General features: G+C 29.4%; 2 protein-coding genes across 4 annotated transcripts; both read left to right on the forward strand.

Annotated features, from left to right (window-relative positions):
* The first annotated feature begins 604 nt into the window (after nt 1–604).
* On the forward strand, nt 605–6,044 carry LOC126660721 (uncharacterized). Of its 3 annotated transcripts, none has more exons than XM_050354368.2 (11): nt 605–927; nt 1,535–1,577; nt 1,895–1,948; nt 2,408–2,471; nt 3,046–3,102; nt 3,263–3,384; nt 3,484–3,522; nt 3,804–3,892; nt 3,987–4,065; nt 4,841–4,888; nt 5,642–6,044. In XM_050354368.2, exons 1-11 carry the CDS (start codon nt 734–736, stop codon nt 5,720–5,722), a joined length of 870 nt encoding a protein of 289 aa, XP_050210325.1. In that variant the 5' UTR covers nt 605–733; the 3' UTR covers nt 5,723–6,044. The 3 variants fall into 3 exon arrangements, with proteins under 3 accessions (XP_050210325.1, XP_050210327.1, XP_050210326.1); XM_050354369.2 differs by having other exon boundaries at nt 870–927; nt 1,535–1,591; XM_050354370.2 differs by lacking the exon at nt 1,535–1,577 and having other exon boundaries at nt 824–927.
* Nucleotides 6,045–7,679: 1,635 nt separating this feature from the next.
* Nucleotides 7,680–12,964, forward strand: LOC126660720 (protein trichome birefringence-like 33). The gene is made up of 6 exons (XM_050354367.2): nt 7,680–7,948; nt 8,607–8,823; nt 9,854–10,025; nt 10,595–10,794; nt 11,441–11,599; nt 12,437–12,964. Exons 1-6 carry the CDS (start codon nt 7,768–7,770, stop codon nt 12,774–12,776), a joined length of 1,269 nt encoding a protein of 422 aa, XP_050210324.1. The 5' UTR covers nt 7,680–7,767; the 3' UTR covers nt 12,777–12,964.
* The last annotated feature ends 983 nt before the right edge of the window (nt 12,965–13,947 follow it).

Below are 13,947 nucleotides of genomic sequence, written 5' to 3' on the forward strand. Positions count from 1 at the left end.
TAGATGTTATTGTTATAATTATAATTATAAATGTGATTTTATTATTAATTAGTTTATACTTTATAGTTAATTGTCATTTTACTTGAACTCTAATTTTTCAACATAATAATTTAGTTAGAGAACATTATTATAATTTTGTATGCTATTCATATGATATATTATAAATTAAATATGATTAAATATGATTATTTATAATTAATTCTAATTAATTAAATTTATAATAACTCTACTAGATTTAGTACTAATGTAATATTCCAATTATACTAATTCTCATTAATAATTAGCAACAAAAAATTGTTATTCTAGTCTTATTTTTAAATATCAAAAGAAATTCTTAAATTTAATTTATAATGAATGAATTTTCACTAAATAAATCCATTAGAATTTTTTTAAGTAATTTAAATACAACTAACTTGTGAAATAGTCAAGAAAATTATTTTGGATATTCTTTAATTTTGGTTGAACTTTTTTTACAATTAATTTCATTTTTTTAATATATTTATATATGTAATTCGATAAAAATTTAAAGATATAAAAATATTTTAATTTATAAATAAAGTGTAATTTTTTTTATAATATATACTAAAAACATTAACAAATCAATTAAAGAGTCAAAGAATCAAGATCGAAACAGACCCTTAACTTGCAAGCTCTCTCACCTTCTTTACAATTTCAAAGCTATGATTCAATGAACACATAATAATTACACAAATTTAAACAAAATATTACAGAAATGAGATTAAGATTCAATTCTTTTAAATTATTTCTAACTACAACACTCCTCATATTATTTCTACACCGAGTTGAATGTTTAAACTCAGCAACAGCAATTTGTGAACTCAGTTTTGGAGATGGGCATAAGCTTTACAAATTCAGTTTGACTTCTCCTCTTTCAAATTACCCTCATGGTGTTCTTAGTGAAGATGGGTAACTTCTTTTTTCTTTTTTTGGTGGATTTTTGATCTCTTTTGTGATATTGCACTATGTGTTTGACATATATCCTCAATGAACAGTCTTTATAATTTTAATTTATTGGGTTAGCTTAGTAGTTTTAGTTCTTTTCTATGTTCTTTTGTTTTTCTTTGATTATATATATGAAGCATGTGCTAGAATTGTTGATAATTTCTATAGAAGATGATGCCTTTTTTGTTTATTGAGTTGAAAGAATGAACTTTAGCTTTATTTCTAAGTAGAATTCAATTGAGTTGATTTTTTGAAATTTGTTTTTGTTATTGAAACGAAATTGCGGAAATTGTTATGTATTTTCTTATTCTATTAGTATCTAACTTGACCTGTAAAGATCAATGAATTACTATTTCGGTAGAGATGATACTGATAGACTTAGGACTTAGGATTTTTGGTTTGTGTTTGAATTTTATACCGAAGGTGTTTGATTTGGTGAAGATGATTTCTTTCGTAGCACTGTTTAAACATGGACTTTTAGTTGGATTATGAGGTTTTTAATTTTCGTTGTTTATAAGTGGACGTCAATAGGGTTCAGTTTCTTAGTAAGTTGTTCATTTTTCTGCCGCAGCTTTTATAAGGTGGCTGCGAATGAGACTGTGCTCTGGTTTCAGGTTGGCTCCATCAGGTTACACTTTGTTTCTTTTTTGGTTTTAAGTCTTTATTGAAACATTATAAGCTATTTATATTGATTGATATGCATTGGACTTTGAAGTTCTAGTTGCTGCTAAATTCAGAAGTCATATGTTGTCATCATGATCATCATGATGAACTGGCTGCAAGCTATGACCTGATTAGTGTTTTAATTAGAATGATTAATCTTGTACGTAGATAACTAATGCCATTCTTTTTCTTGGCAATGATTGCGCTTGCAAATAGTACTTTTAGTTTGTTTACCATTGGAATAACTTCCTTTTACTATGTGGAGCAGTTATGCGATGGGATGCTTTTTAATCATGATCCACCTAGATGCATTGACTGCCTGGTAATTGTTCTCCACTGTGAAGTTACTTTTTCATTTACACTGTTGGAGCAGAAACTTAGCTCAGTTTGGATTTCTTAGAGTTGTCACGTATTTTATATTGTTACTACGAACAATTGTTTTCATTTTTATTTTTAATTTTTGAGCTTTAACATGAAACTGGAGCTCTTTCCAAAAGGCTGCCTCTTGTCTAAGTGGAAGAATAGGAACAATTGTATGCGACTTTAGTGAGTAGACCATAGCAGATGCTTGCTACACAGTACCTCACCCTTTAATATATTTGATGAAATCGCTGTATTTTTTTTCTTCTTTAGCTATTCACGAGGCATATCGATGAATAGTGTTGGTTTCCTGCAGAATAATGCTCAATTAGCTGTCCAGTGTGTCATAGTAAATGTTGTTTCCTCTGTACTGAGGATTAACAGGTTTTCCTTTGAATTAATCTTCTTCTTGACATTGTAGGATTGTGGAGGGCCATCACACTGTGGTATGGAATGTAGTGCGCTTGTGTCAAATAACAGAGGAGGTAAATAGTGTAAAAGAATGTCTATCTCTTATGCTATGGAATATATTGATTTCTGAACAGCCTGGGTCCTTATTTGTAATGTGACAATGTCATATCAATTACTTGATAGGGCTTGTATGTTATCGGAGAACTGGAAGCTTAAACTGGATTCTGGTTAATTACCTGTTATACGAAAAACTTCTGTAACATTTGAATTGAGCTCTTGAACCTGGATGACTGATATGACAAACATTTAATACAAAAAACGATCCTTTTGCTTCTCGCTTGTTGGCTATTGTATGCATGATGTATCAATCCAAATTCAATGCACAATGGGCAAACTCAATCAACTATTTGGAAAATATCTCAGCTTTGATCTTATATGGGAGGATTGCGTCGTTTCTATAAATGATCAAATCAAGCATCAACCATTTTGAGGCATAATGTTTTTTTTTTCATGGCTCAAAGGATAACTTTAAGGATTTTCTAGGTTCCTTTTCTCTAAATTTGAGGAACCATGAAGCTCAAACATGTGTCCTAGGTTTATATTCAGAATTTCCCTTTCGATTTTAATGGCGTCTGTTCATATTTGCAGGTTATGATGTATGCACTACTGTCGGACGTGTCTCAAACACAGAAGTTAGCGTCATGGGTAAGATACAAAATCTTTCTTTTATCTTGATACGCATCTCTAATGTACTTTGGTTACCGCGGTGAGAGTGATTTCATTATTACATGATATTCAATCCTTCAAGCTTTTCTAATTGAAGTTATACTGAAAGTATATCTTCTCTAAAATATTGATGATGCAGATAAGGAGAACCCTCTCAAGGGTGTTATTGTTAAGATGTCAAGTCCTGTAAAGACATCTAGTGGATCTGAGCGGAATTGTTCCCTCTCTGTCTCTGTCATTTGCAATACAAATGGTGCTCAAGTGAGAGCTTCTTTCTTAAAGTTGTTCCCTTTTCCTTGCTTCTTATTATATTTTGAAGGTGTTACTACACTTTTAATCATGTTAACCTCATTGTTACAGGTGCCACAGTCGCTGGAGAAATCAGGAACCTGTGATTATGTGAGACTCTCAATTTTATATGGTAGCTAAGTTTATAGTGTCTTCTGTGTATTTTACCCTCTCTTTGCAACTAAATATTTCCAGCTTCAAGCAAAACTTATTGCAGTCTTAACAAACCCCTCTCACTATTTTATTTTCGTAGTATTGAAGTATTTTTAGTATTTACACCTAGTCCAGTGAATTCTTTTGTGACATGTTGAAACGTTAGTGTGTTCATAGTGTACTTGACATGCATTGAAGAGTTTCAGGCTTGTAAATTTTTCTTTCGTTCTCTTGTACAGGCTGCAGTACTACAACATCCATCCGGTTGTGCCACAATTATATCTGTTAATGGGCAAGGATGGGGCTGGTTTGGAACACTGGTAATCATGTAAGGGTTATCAATCTCAGCTCCTTTCCTTTTTCCTTATGAACAATATTTATATGAAGACATCTTTATCGACTAATTGCTTTAATTTTTTCAGTATCTTATGCGTGTTTGGAGGGTATGTCTTAGCGGGTGCAGTTTATCGCTATTTCTTTCTTGGAATTCACGGGTTAGATGTATGCTTCCTATCTGAATCCCTTCCTCCTAATTGTTTGAACTATTTAGCAGATTCCACTAACTGGAATTTTTTGTCCAGTACTTGATCTGCTTAAGAAAATTCAATTATCATGTTTTTGTGTGCAGTATTCTATCTGCTTAACACTGCAATCTATGTTCATATAATCTCTGCACTCTAGAGGCAAAACATCCGTTTATGTTTAATTTTTGCTGATATAAGCTCCAGTTATGATTTATAATCAAAGTATTTAATTAAAAAACTTTAATTGGTAACCTTGCTATTTAAGCATTATTGAAATTTAATAGAGATTATTTGCGCTGCATATGATATGTCTGATAGAATTGCGCTCTTAGGTTGTTCAGAATCATATTTTGATATTTTCAACAAATTGTTGATGCACGCAATGAATACAAGAAATTATGGTTTCTAGAATGTCCCCTTCGGTCTGTGTGATTTTCATAATGTTATCTTCATAATGGGCTGAGAGGCAATGGTGGTTAAACATGTTTGCTGGAACATTTTGTATCTGGACAAATTTTGATATTTCACTCATATAATGAAGTAGATGTGCTAAAAGTACTATACACCCTTTGAGTTAGGCTTGTATTGAACATGATGCACATATGCCGCTGAAATAGTACTGATTTTTTTCCCCTTATCATATGCGACCAGCAGCTTAAAAATGGTGGAATTAGCAAGATGTGTTCTATTTCAGAAGAAAATGCATTGCATGTTCTCTGGTGTATTAACTGATTCTTTTTTCCTCTTATTAGATGATTCCGAACTTGGATTTTTGGGCCACATTGCCTCTGAAAATACAGGTACTCCTTTGATATGATATTTTTTATTTGCACTCGTTTCTTTGCTGGTTCTGTGTTCTGAAACGTGCCATGCAAATATTACGACTTCCTCTAACTCATAAGAATCTTGAATATATTAGCTTATCTTGTTATGTAAAATATTTACCCAGTTAGTAGGAAATAATTCAAGCATACTTCACTCATAAATGGAAATTTCTAAATTTGGCGAAGAGTTTTCTTTCTTTGGTTTGAAAGAGATTTGCTTGATTCTCATAGTGAATAGCTATGTAGCACAGAAACAGAAGCTCCAAAACGGAAAACACCAAAACAAAAAACGGTGAACTGATATTTTTACAATATAAATTATAAATATAGATTGTCAGAGTTTCATAATCGTTTTCAAAGTTGAAACAAAAAGATATAGGTGAATAGAAGTACATGAAGTTAAGATACAAAAAGATATAAATAGATGAAAAAATAATTCAAACATCTCTATTTTTTTACTGTTGCAATAAATTTAGAAGTGTCCAATTCCGATGAGCTTAAAATTGGTAAATGATTCGTTAGGACTGGCAAATGCAAGTTTCCACAGGCTACAGGCTAATAGAAAGTTAGACGGATTGGCAAGAAATAGCAAGATGATAGTGAAAACTTTTGCTGATTAATATATTGGTCCTTTCTTGAAATCAGCCACCTGATATCTTATTTTATCTGCAATAGAAATGTTTGGTATGCACATCCGAATTAAAACAATCTATTCTCATATTCATGCAGAGTTCTTGTGCTTCTTTGGTGCGGAGATTTAGAGGACCTACAGAAACTCATCGAAGCTCCTATTCTCGTGTCAATTTTTAACTATTCTGATTCAGCTCCTGATTTCTTTGTGAAGTGCTTTTGAGACATCTAGACTGCCATTTGAAGTAAAGTTTATGGTTTTTGATAGTCTAGTATAGCTATCTCGTTGATTAGACTTCGGAATTCCTATTCCGAAATGCCCGTCCGTCTATTTGCTGACATGTGTCATCATACCCCTTTCATTTTATTTTTATTCTGTATTTATTTCTTGTAGCTTCATTCATTTGATTATGTAGTCTTCAGTAACTCACACTAAATTCTTGCTTCTATTGTATTGATATTCTTTTAGCTGTTCTTCAATCAAGTTTGAGATTTGGAATCATTCTCATTCCTAGGATTATGCTTGTTTTGCATATGATGGTATGAGAAATTTCAATATGATAATGATATATAAGTAATCTATTATTTTTTAGCTGACATTGATTTTAATGGTGGTGACCACTTTATGTTGATATAAGCAAATTTTGATAAAACAATTACCCATAAAGGGTCGATTGCTCGCTTTATTGGCACTAAATCCCGATGCAGTTACTGGCAAACAATTGTTGATTTTCCGATGGCGAGATGCATAGGGAATTATCGACAATCCATTGGGAAATTGTTGCATGAGTCATAAATTAATCAAAAAAGTATTTATGTTGTATCGGTACTTTAGCAATGAATTTATATTTAGCGACTTGTTATACCGTTGGTAAATTCGCGACAAATTTCTATTTTTGCGTCAGAAAAAATTCCCAATCAGAGTATTCTCGACGGTTTTGAGTTGTCGAAAATCTGTTAGAAAATCTATTTCTCAAGACATTTGGTGTATTTCCCGATAGAGAAGTCCGTCGAGAATTCCGTAAACTGTAGTAGTAAGGGAAATAACTAATTATTTAACATATAACAATTTTAGTTGATACATCACTATTTTAGTGTTTGCACCTATTTGCCCAAATTACATCTATCTTATGGTTTTGTTAGACATTAATTAATTAAAAAAAAAAGAACCAACCACTTGAAGATGAACGATCACCAAATTTTCACCTAAACCCTAAAAAATAATCAAAGTTAATCTTATAGAGTATGGAACTCCTCATATTTTCTCAATTAGTACTTAAGAATGAACCAATTTTGTATATAAATAGAATTAATACAAAGAAAAAAAAACATAAAAGTGGAGAAAATGATATGACATCTTTTAGACAACACTTAACTTAGAAGTTAAGTGACATAATAGCTTCTCTTACAATCATGAAACTACCCACTACTAATATTTACTCATCAAGACCTTCTCCAAAAGTGTAATTATATTTTTAAAACATATATTATTATAAGTACTACTATTATAGGTTAATTATGACATAACACTCATTTATATGTTCTTCAAAATAGCTAAGTACGATAGTAAATAGTATTTCTTAAAATAATAATTTTTTTATAAATTTGTTTTTCATTATAACCCATGAAAAATAAGATATCAACTTGAAAATTTTATATTTAATGGAATAATGGAAAGGGTTAGATGCAAATGAAATCATGAACGTTAACATGCTTTGCAATTATAAACCAAATTATGAATTTTGAAAATGTTACGCACAAACTTTTAATATTTGTAATTCGAAATACCAAATAATTTTTCGATCAAAATTTTTGACGTGAGCACCAAAATATACATCATTCCGGAATCTACATCAACGTTTTTTATCAAAAAATTACACGGTGTTCAGAATTACAGAATAATGATAGTTCGTGCCGACGACATTATCAATATTTAAACTTTATATTGTCATTGCAAAACACGATAAAGTCCATAATTTAATTTGCAGTTAATTCTAATAGAAACGAATATTTTAACTTTTTTATTAAAATTAAAATTGAGTTAATAAGTTAATATTCTCTCCTTTTTTTTACTTAGCCTAAATTTTGTTTCTGTTGCATGTGCACAATATCATCATTTCAACCTGCACGTCTCCTATATTTAATCAAAACCCAACATAACACCACCAAAAAAAAACCTCATAATCTTTTGTAATTAAACTAAGTAAAAACAAGAAATTAAATTAATGAAGTCACCTCTGTCTTCTTCTTCATCATCTTCACTTATTATCAGAAAACCTCGTTTATCTCCATATCTGTTCACTCTCTTAGCTTTCATTGTCTTTGTCACCATCTTATATGGAGAAGATTTCATGTGTTTACTCGGCCAACTCGACTCTGACTCGGACAGGATTTTAACAAGAACCGGTGAGTTTACCTAACTTTTTCATCAAGTAATCTATGATGCATGGCAAAACGAAGACTATTGTCCATCTATAATTTTGAATTTTAAATGATACCATTAATATAAGATTTGATAATATAGTTTTATTCGCTTTTTTTATATATTTTCTGTTATTGTTAAGAATTTTAAAATTTTGGTTAATTCAGTTTAATTTGATTTTCGGTCCGAATTTTTCTAATTAATCGAACCGAATGACTTAACTAAATTATATATGTATATACAATTTTTTTAATTTTTTTTAGAAATTTAAGATATTCGTGTACATTTTATAAGAATAAATATCAATTTGTCTCCTAAATTTGTAATGTAATGAGATATTAACATCAAACTTATTTTTAATTTTTTAATTTTTAATACTTAATATTAATAAAATTTGATTATTAGGCTACCAAAATGACCGAAAAAACCAAGTAATTATTTCAATTCAGTTACAATTCGATATGTATATATTTCTGTTACGGTTTGGTTAAAAAATTAAAAAATTTAGTTTTACTTTAGTTCGTTTTGGCAACCGAACCGGCTTATATTGCATAACTCGAATTTTACCTACATTATGATTTTTTTAATCCAACACTACGTATAGCTAACGAGTCGAGTTTTGCATGGATTTTTTGGGGTTAGAGAAGAAATGGGAGAAGCTGCCATTTGCTATAGGAAAAACACCAGAAGGATGTGATTTATTTAATGGAAGATGGGTTAAAGATGAGTTGACTCGGCCGCTTTATGAAGAATGGGAATGTCCGTACATTCAGCCACAGTTAACTTGTCAAGAACATGGCAGGCCTGATAAAGATTATCAATATTGGAGATGGCAACCTCATGGATGTGATCTTCCTAGGTTTGTTTAGTTCTTGTTCATTAGTTGTATTAAATTTTTAATAATTTATTTAAATGCTTAATTAGTATTTCTAGGTAAATTAATTGGTGAACAAATTTTGCATAATTTTCACTATCATAGTTGTTGGATAGCGATTTCCCTTATTATAGTTGTTGCATTAGTGTTGACATTTTAGGGTTTTAAATTTAGAGTTAATTACAAAATAAATTATTAAGTTTAGCGTATTTTACAACAACAAGGCGATTTTTACCAATAAAAAAATTGATGATATGAATGTCGAAATTATATATATCATGAGCATTTTTATGAAAAAATGTTCGGTGTTTCAAAAAATGGTAGTTCATGCGTGATAATGCTAAGATTTAAAGATTGTGTCTGACAATGTCAATATTAAATGTTCGTGTTGTAATTGTAAAATACGCTTTCATTTTGATAATTTTTGTGATTATGTGGATTATACCTATTTGCACAAATACCTAAAATTATGCATTTAACCTTTAAATCTATAGTCATTAAATTTTCGTGTTATATTATTATTAAATTTTAATTTATTTCAGTTTAAGCATTGAAATTAAAATTACGTACAACATGAAGTTTTTTAGTAATCTCAGACCAAATTGAATCTATAAAGCAGCTAAGTCTTGCCACATCATATTTTTTTCTTACTGAACTTTTATTTTATTTTAGCTAAAATGAAATTTTTTGTTTCTCCAAGACGTGGCAAGATCCAATTGCTACATAGATTTAATTTGGTATGAAATCTCTAAGAAACAAGTTGGTTGTAATTTCAAAAAATAGTGCATAAATTGAAACACACTAAAACTAGCTTATGACTAAAATGAAATAACATGGAAACTTAGTGTGACTCCTAAAATTTACTACTCTTGACATTTACAAATTATTTTTTGTTTCCTAATACTATTACTTATTAGTTATTACTACATGCTTATACACTAACTAAATATATAGTATTATAAAAAAAAACTAAATATATTCATAGTAGTAATTAATATTAATTATTGTTATGTAGTTTTAATGCCACATTAATGCTCGAGACCCTTCGAGGAAAAAGAATGATGTTTGTTGGTGATTCATTGAACCGGGGGCAGTATGTTTCAATGGTTTGTCTTCTCCATAGACTCATTCCTGAAGAATCTAAATCCATGGAAACTTTTGATTCATTAACAGTTTTTACTATCAAGGTATGAAATTAATATAATTTTACATTTATAATAGTGATTTAAAAACCGAAGGGTATCACTCTATAGTCCAGCGTGTTCAATTACTGATTCGCTAGTTAAATAAAAGATAAAATATATTTATATCTACCCACAAATATGCTTCGTTTGCAAAATATATAATAATTTTAAAATTTTACTAGTTTAGTCTATCATTTTTTTCGAATATTGTTAAATTTATTCATGCTTAATTAGTTTGTACTTGGTCTGGCGATTGTATATATCAAGATGGATAAATTTTAAACAAGTGGATGTAGAATATTGCGTGACCTCAACTCTAAACGAGTTGTTAGGTATATAATTTGGCAAAAGGTCGAAAAACGATAGACCAAACTCGTAAAGTTTTACAATTATGATATTTTTAGCAAACGGGTACAGTTGTTGATAAATAATGGAACCGGACTGACACGTGGTTTCCTGGTTAAACCAGCTAGTTCGGTTTGGTTCGATCTTAATTAAATACTGATTTGTAATTAATTAGCTAATATCACAACTAATGAAAAAAATGCAATTTTGTTTGTTTATATGATTAGGATTACAATGCAACAATCGAGTTCTATTGGGCACCATTTCTTCTGGAATCAAATTCAGACAATGCAGTTGTTCATAGGATTTCTGATAGAATTGTAAGAAAAGGTTCAATTACTAAACATGGCAAGAATTGGAAAGGAGTTGATATTTTGGTTTTCAACACTTATCTGTGGTGGATGACTGGCCTCAACATGAAGATCTTGTAAGTACTTTTTTTATCCCTTCATTTCAATAGTTCTTAAAGATTAGGGGTTTGCATTCGGTTTAAAACGAATCGGACCAAATTTATATGAATATACAATTTCCAAATTGAGCTAGTCGGTTCGATTCGATTTTTTTTTTTGTATTTAAATTTAATAAAATTTATTTAGGCTTAATCATTTACGAATATTTCTCTTTTTTTACTATTATGTACTAGTCCAAACTTATCGTCATTTTTAGTCAATGGTTCAATATTCTGCTTCAGTTGTAACTATTTGTTCAAACTAGAATGAGAAAAGTTTGAGTATTCACTTCATATTATTGCAAATTGTTTTTTCATCATTAAGAATTTCAAACATAAAAGGCATATACTAATATTTTCTAATCCAATTTAAACAAATGACTACAATTAAAATTGAAAATTAGAAATTTGGCTAAATTGACGATTTTAAAATTTTGTTCTATAAAAAAAGTCAAAAAGATGAGTGTATTTTTCAATAATTAAGCCATTTATTTACCATCCAAATCCCAGCCGAAAAATCAAATTTTATATTGTGTCAACCCGAATTTATGTTTACCGATTGGATTTAATTATTCGGTTTAGTTTAATTTTCACACAACCCTAATGATGATCGTGTGTTACTCAGGCAAGGTTCTTTTGAGGATGAAGTGAAAGATATAGTTGAGTTATCAACCGAAGATGCTTATAGAATGGCAATGAAAAGCATGTTGAGATGGGTGAGGAAGAATATGAATCCTAAAAAAACTAGAGTTTTTTTTACTAGCATGTCCCCTTCTCATGGAAAGTAAGTTCATTCTCTTTTTTCATGGGTTAATTCCATAAAAATTTACGACCTTTACACAAAATTTTATTTTAATCACGACCTTTTAAAGTTCGTGATTAAAATGAAATTTCGTGTAAAAATCGTGATTTTTTATGAAATTAACCCTTTCTTCTTCAATTTTACATATTTGAAAAATTCTTGAAGAGTAGACCTATACGAATACGAATGAATATATTTGTGTGGTAAAAATTTTAAATTTGCCCTTCATATTATATCATGTTTGGAAATTTTTATAGTAAATAGACAAATTAGAACACATAGGAAAAACACATTTGAACTTTTACTAATTTGAATAAATAACTACAATTGAAACTGAAAGTTCAGAAATGAGTTAAAATTGTTGATTATGAAAGTTTGGATCCTAAGCGGAAAAATATAATAGATATAGGATGTTTTTGGATGATTAAACCTAATTAGAAGGGTATAATTTTGTATAATACTTCTATAACCTGCAATATGTTAACTATTCTATTACCATATAGCATGAATAAAAACAAAAGCGCTCGAAATGAGAACCGTTGAAATAATATTTTTATAGTTAATAGTGTCGGAGTTTTAAAAATATTTCTGAAAACAAAAAATAAAATGCTGAAACATGAGACTCGGCAAGTTTCAGTGCAATTATGTTCCACTGTCATCATACCAAGGCTCGTTAAATTTGTTAAAAATATAAATTTCAATACGGATCTATAGACTAAAAGAAACGAAAAAAAAAAAAACTAGACATAAATCAAGATTTTAATTATAATTATTATGATCATGAAAATGATATTTGTGAATTTTTTATTTTTTTTGCAGGAGCATAGATTGGGGAGGTGAGCCAGATCGAAATTGTTACAATGAAACAACTTTGATTAACAATGCAACATATTGGGGTTCAGATTGCAGAAAATCGATAATGAAAGTAATTGGAGAAGTTTTCAAGAAATCAAAATTTCCAATTACATTTTTAAACATTACTCAATTATCAAATTACCGTAAAGATTCTCACACATCAATTTACAAAAAGCAATGGAATCCATTGACACCTCAGCAATTGGCCAATCCAGTCAGCTATGCTGACTGTGTACATTGGTGCATGCCTGGCCTCCAAGATACTTGGAATGAGCTTCTATTTGCCAAGTTGTTCTATCCTTAATTAGTTTAAAACAAATTGGTTAATTAATGTTTTTTTTGTCAATTGGGTCCTTATTTGAAATTGATTGAGGAGAAAGTGTAGTTATTGTTTGTAATAACATTCATATGAATCATGTATAGTCACAAATTTTGTATGTCTTTACAAACAATTGTCTTATTTTTTGGTGTAGTTGATGGTGTATTGGTCAATTTGGATTCGAGATTTTTTCCATGTATTTTTACTATCCACAACCTTGTAGATTAGACCTAATTATTGGGCCGGATACCCAATTAGCTTATCCAAGCCCAATTTGTTTGAGTTGAATTTGAACTCACCTTTTTTAAGTTGGGCTCGAGTTCGAACCCGTATTAAACTTGCCCATTTTACAATCGGGCATGAATATATATATATATATATATATATATATATATATATATGCATGCGTTGCATGGCTTGAAATTACCATGGAATGGTCAGTCCAAAATGACCTCTATTTCAACAAAAATATATTTTAAGTCCCTAAATGACAAAAATAATATTTTATAACATTCAAATGCAAATTTGTATTTTAAACGGCATCATTTTTTCATTCAGAGATTTGAAAATGTATTTATGATAAGTTGGAGGAACAAAAAAAGATAAAATTTAGTTTAAAAACCAAATAATTAAAAATGGTATAATTTAAAAATGAGTTATTACTTTAATATATTATTATTGAGCTAGTGTTTACAATTTCATCATGAAATACTTGGACAAATACTTAAATATTTTTATTTTTATAATATTAAAAATCAACAATGATAATAAAATATAAAAATAGAATTTTATTGATTTAAAAAATAATCAATTAAATTAGAATATAGTGAGTATTTATTCGATGGGTACATCTTCTAGAAATCTAGAAAATGTGACATAATTTTGAGTTGGTGAAACCTTAGTATTTATTATGGTAATCATATATAGGAAACAAACAAATATGATGAGTGGCTTTCATTTGATTCTTTATAATTATTATGTGAGAAATTAATTAAATTAGCCTGCTTGTTTCCCCACTTGCAAATCAACTTGCATAACCACCCCTTTCAATACACCACATATATAGTAGTAATATGTAACAACTTGCCTAAGTTTCTTATAAACAACTTGAATTATTAAAACTTCAACTTGCACATCAACTTTAATTTAATTCCTT

This window comes from Mercurialis annua, linkage group LG8 (genome assembly GCF_937616625.2).
Source record: "Mercurialis annua linkage group LG8, ddMerAnnu1.2, whole genome shotgun sequence".
Classification (NCBI taxonomy): Eukaryota; Viridiplantae; Streptophyta; class Magnoliopsida; order Malpighiales; family Euphorbiaceae; genus Mercurialis; species Mercurialis annua.

Coding starts and splice junctions, on each gene's coding strand:
- LOC126660720 (XM_050354367.2), top strand. CDS start 7,768: ATGAAGTCACCTCTGTCTTCTTCTTCATCATCTTCACTTATTATCAGA. Junction 8,824..9,853: donor CATGGATGTGATCTTCCTAG/GTTTGTTTAGTT, acceptor ATTGTTATGTAG/TTTTAATGCCACATTAATGC. Junction 11,600..12,436: donor ATGTCCCCTTCTCATGGAAA/GTAAGTTCATTC, acceptor TTTTTTTTGCAG/GAGCATAGATTGGGGAGGTG.
- LOC126660721 (XM_050354368.2), top strand. CDS start 734: ATGAGATTAAGATTCAATTCTTTTAAATTATTTCTAACTACAACACTC. Junction 928..1,534: donor GGTGTTCTTAGTGAAGATGG/GTAACTTCTTTT, acceptor TTTCTGCCGCAG/CTTTTATAAGGTGGCTGCGA. Junction 4,066..4,840: donor TTGGAATTCACGGGTTAGAT/GTATGCTTCCTA, acceptor TCCTCTTATTAG/ATGATTCCGAACTTGGATTT.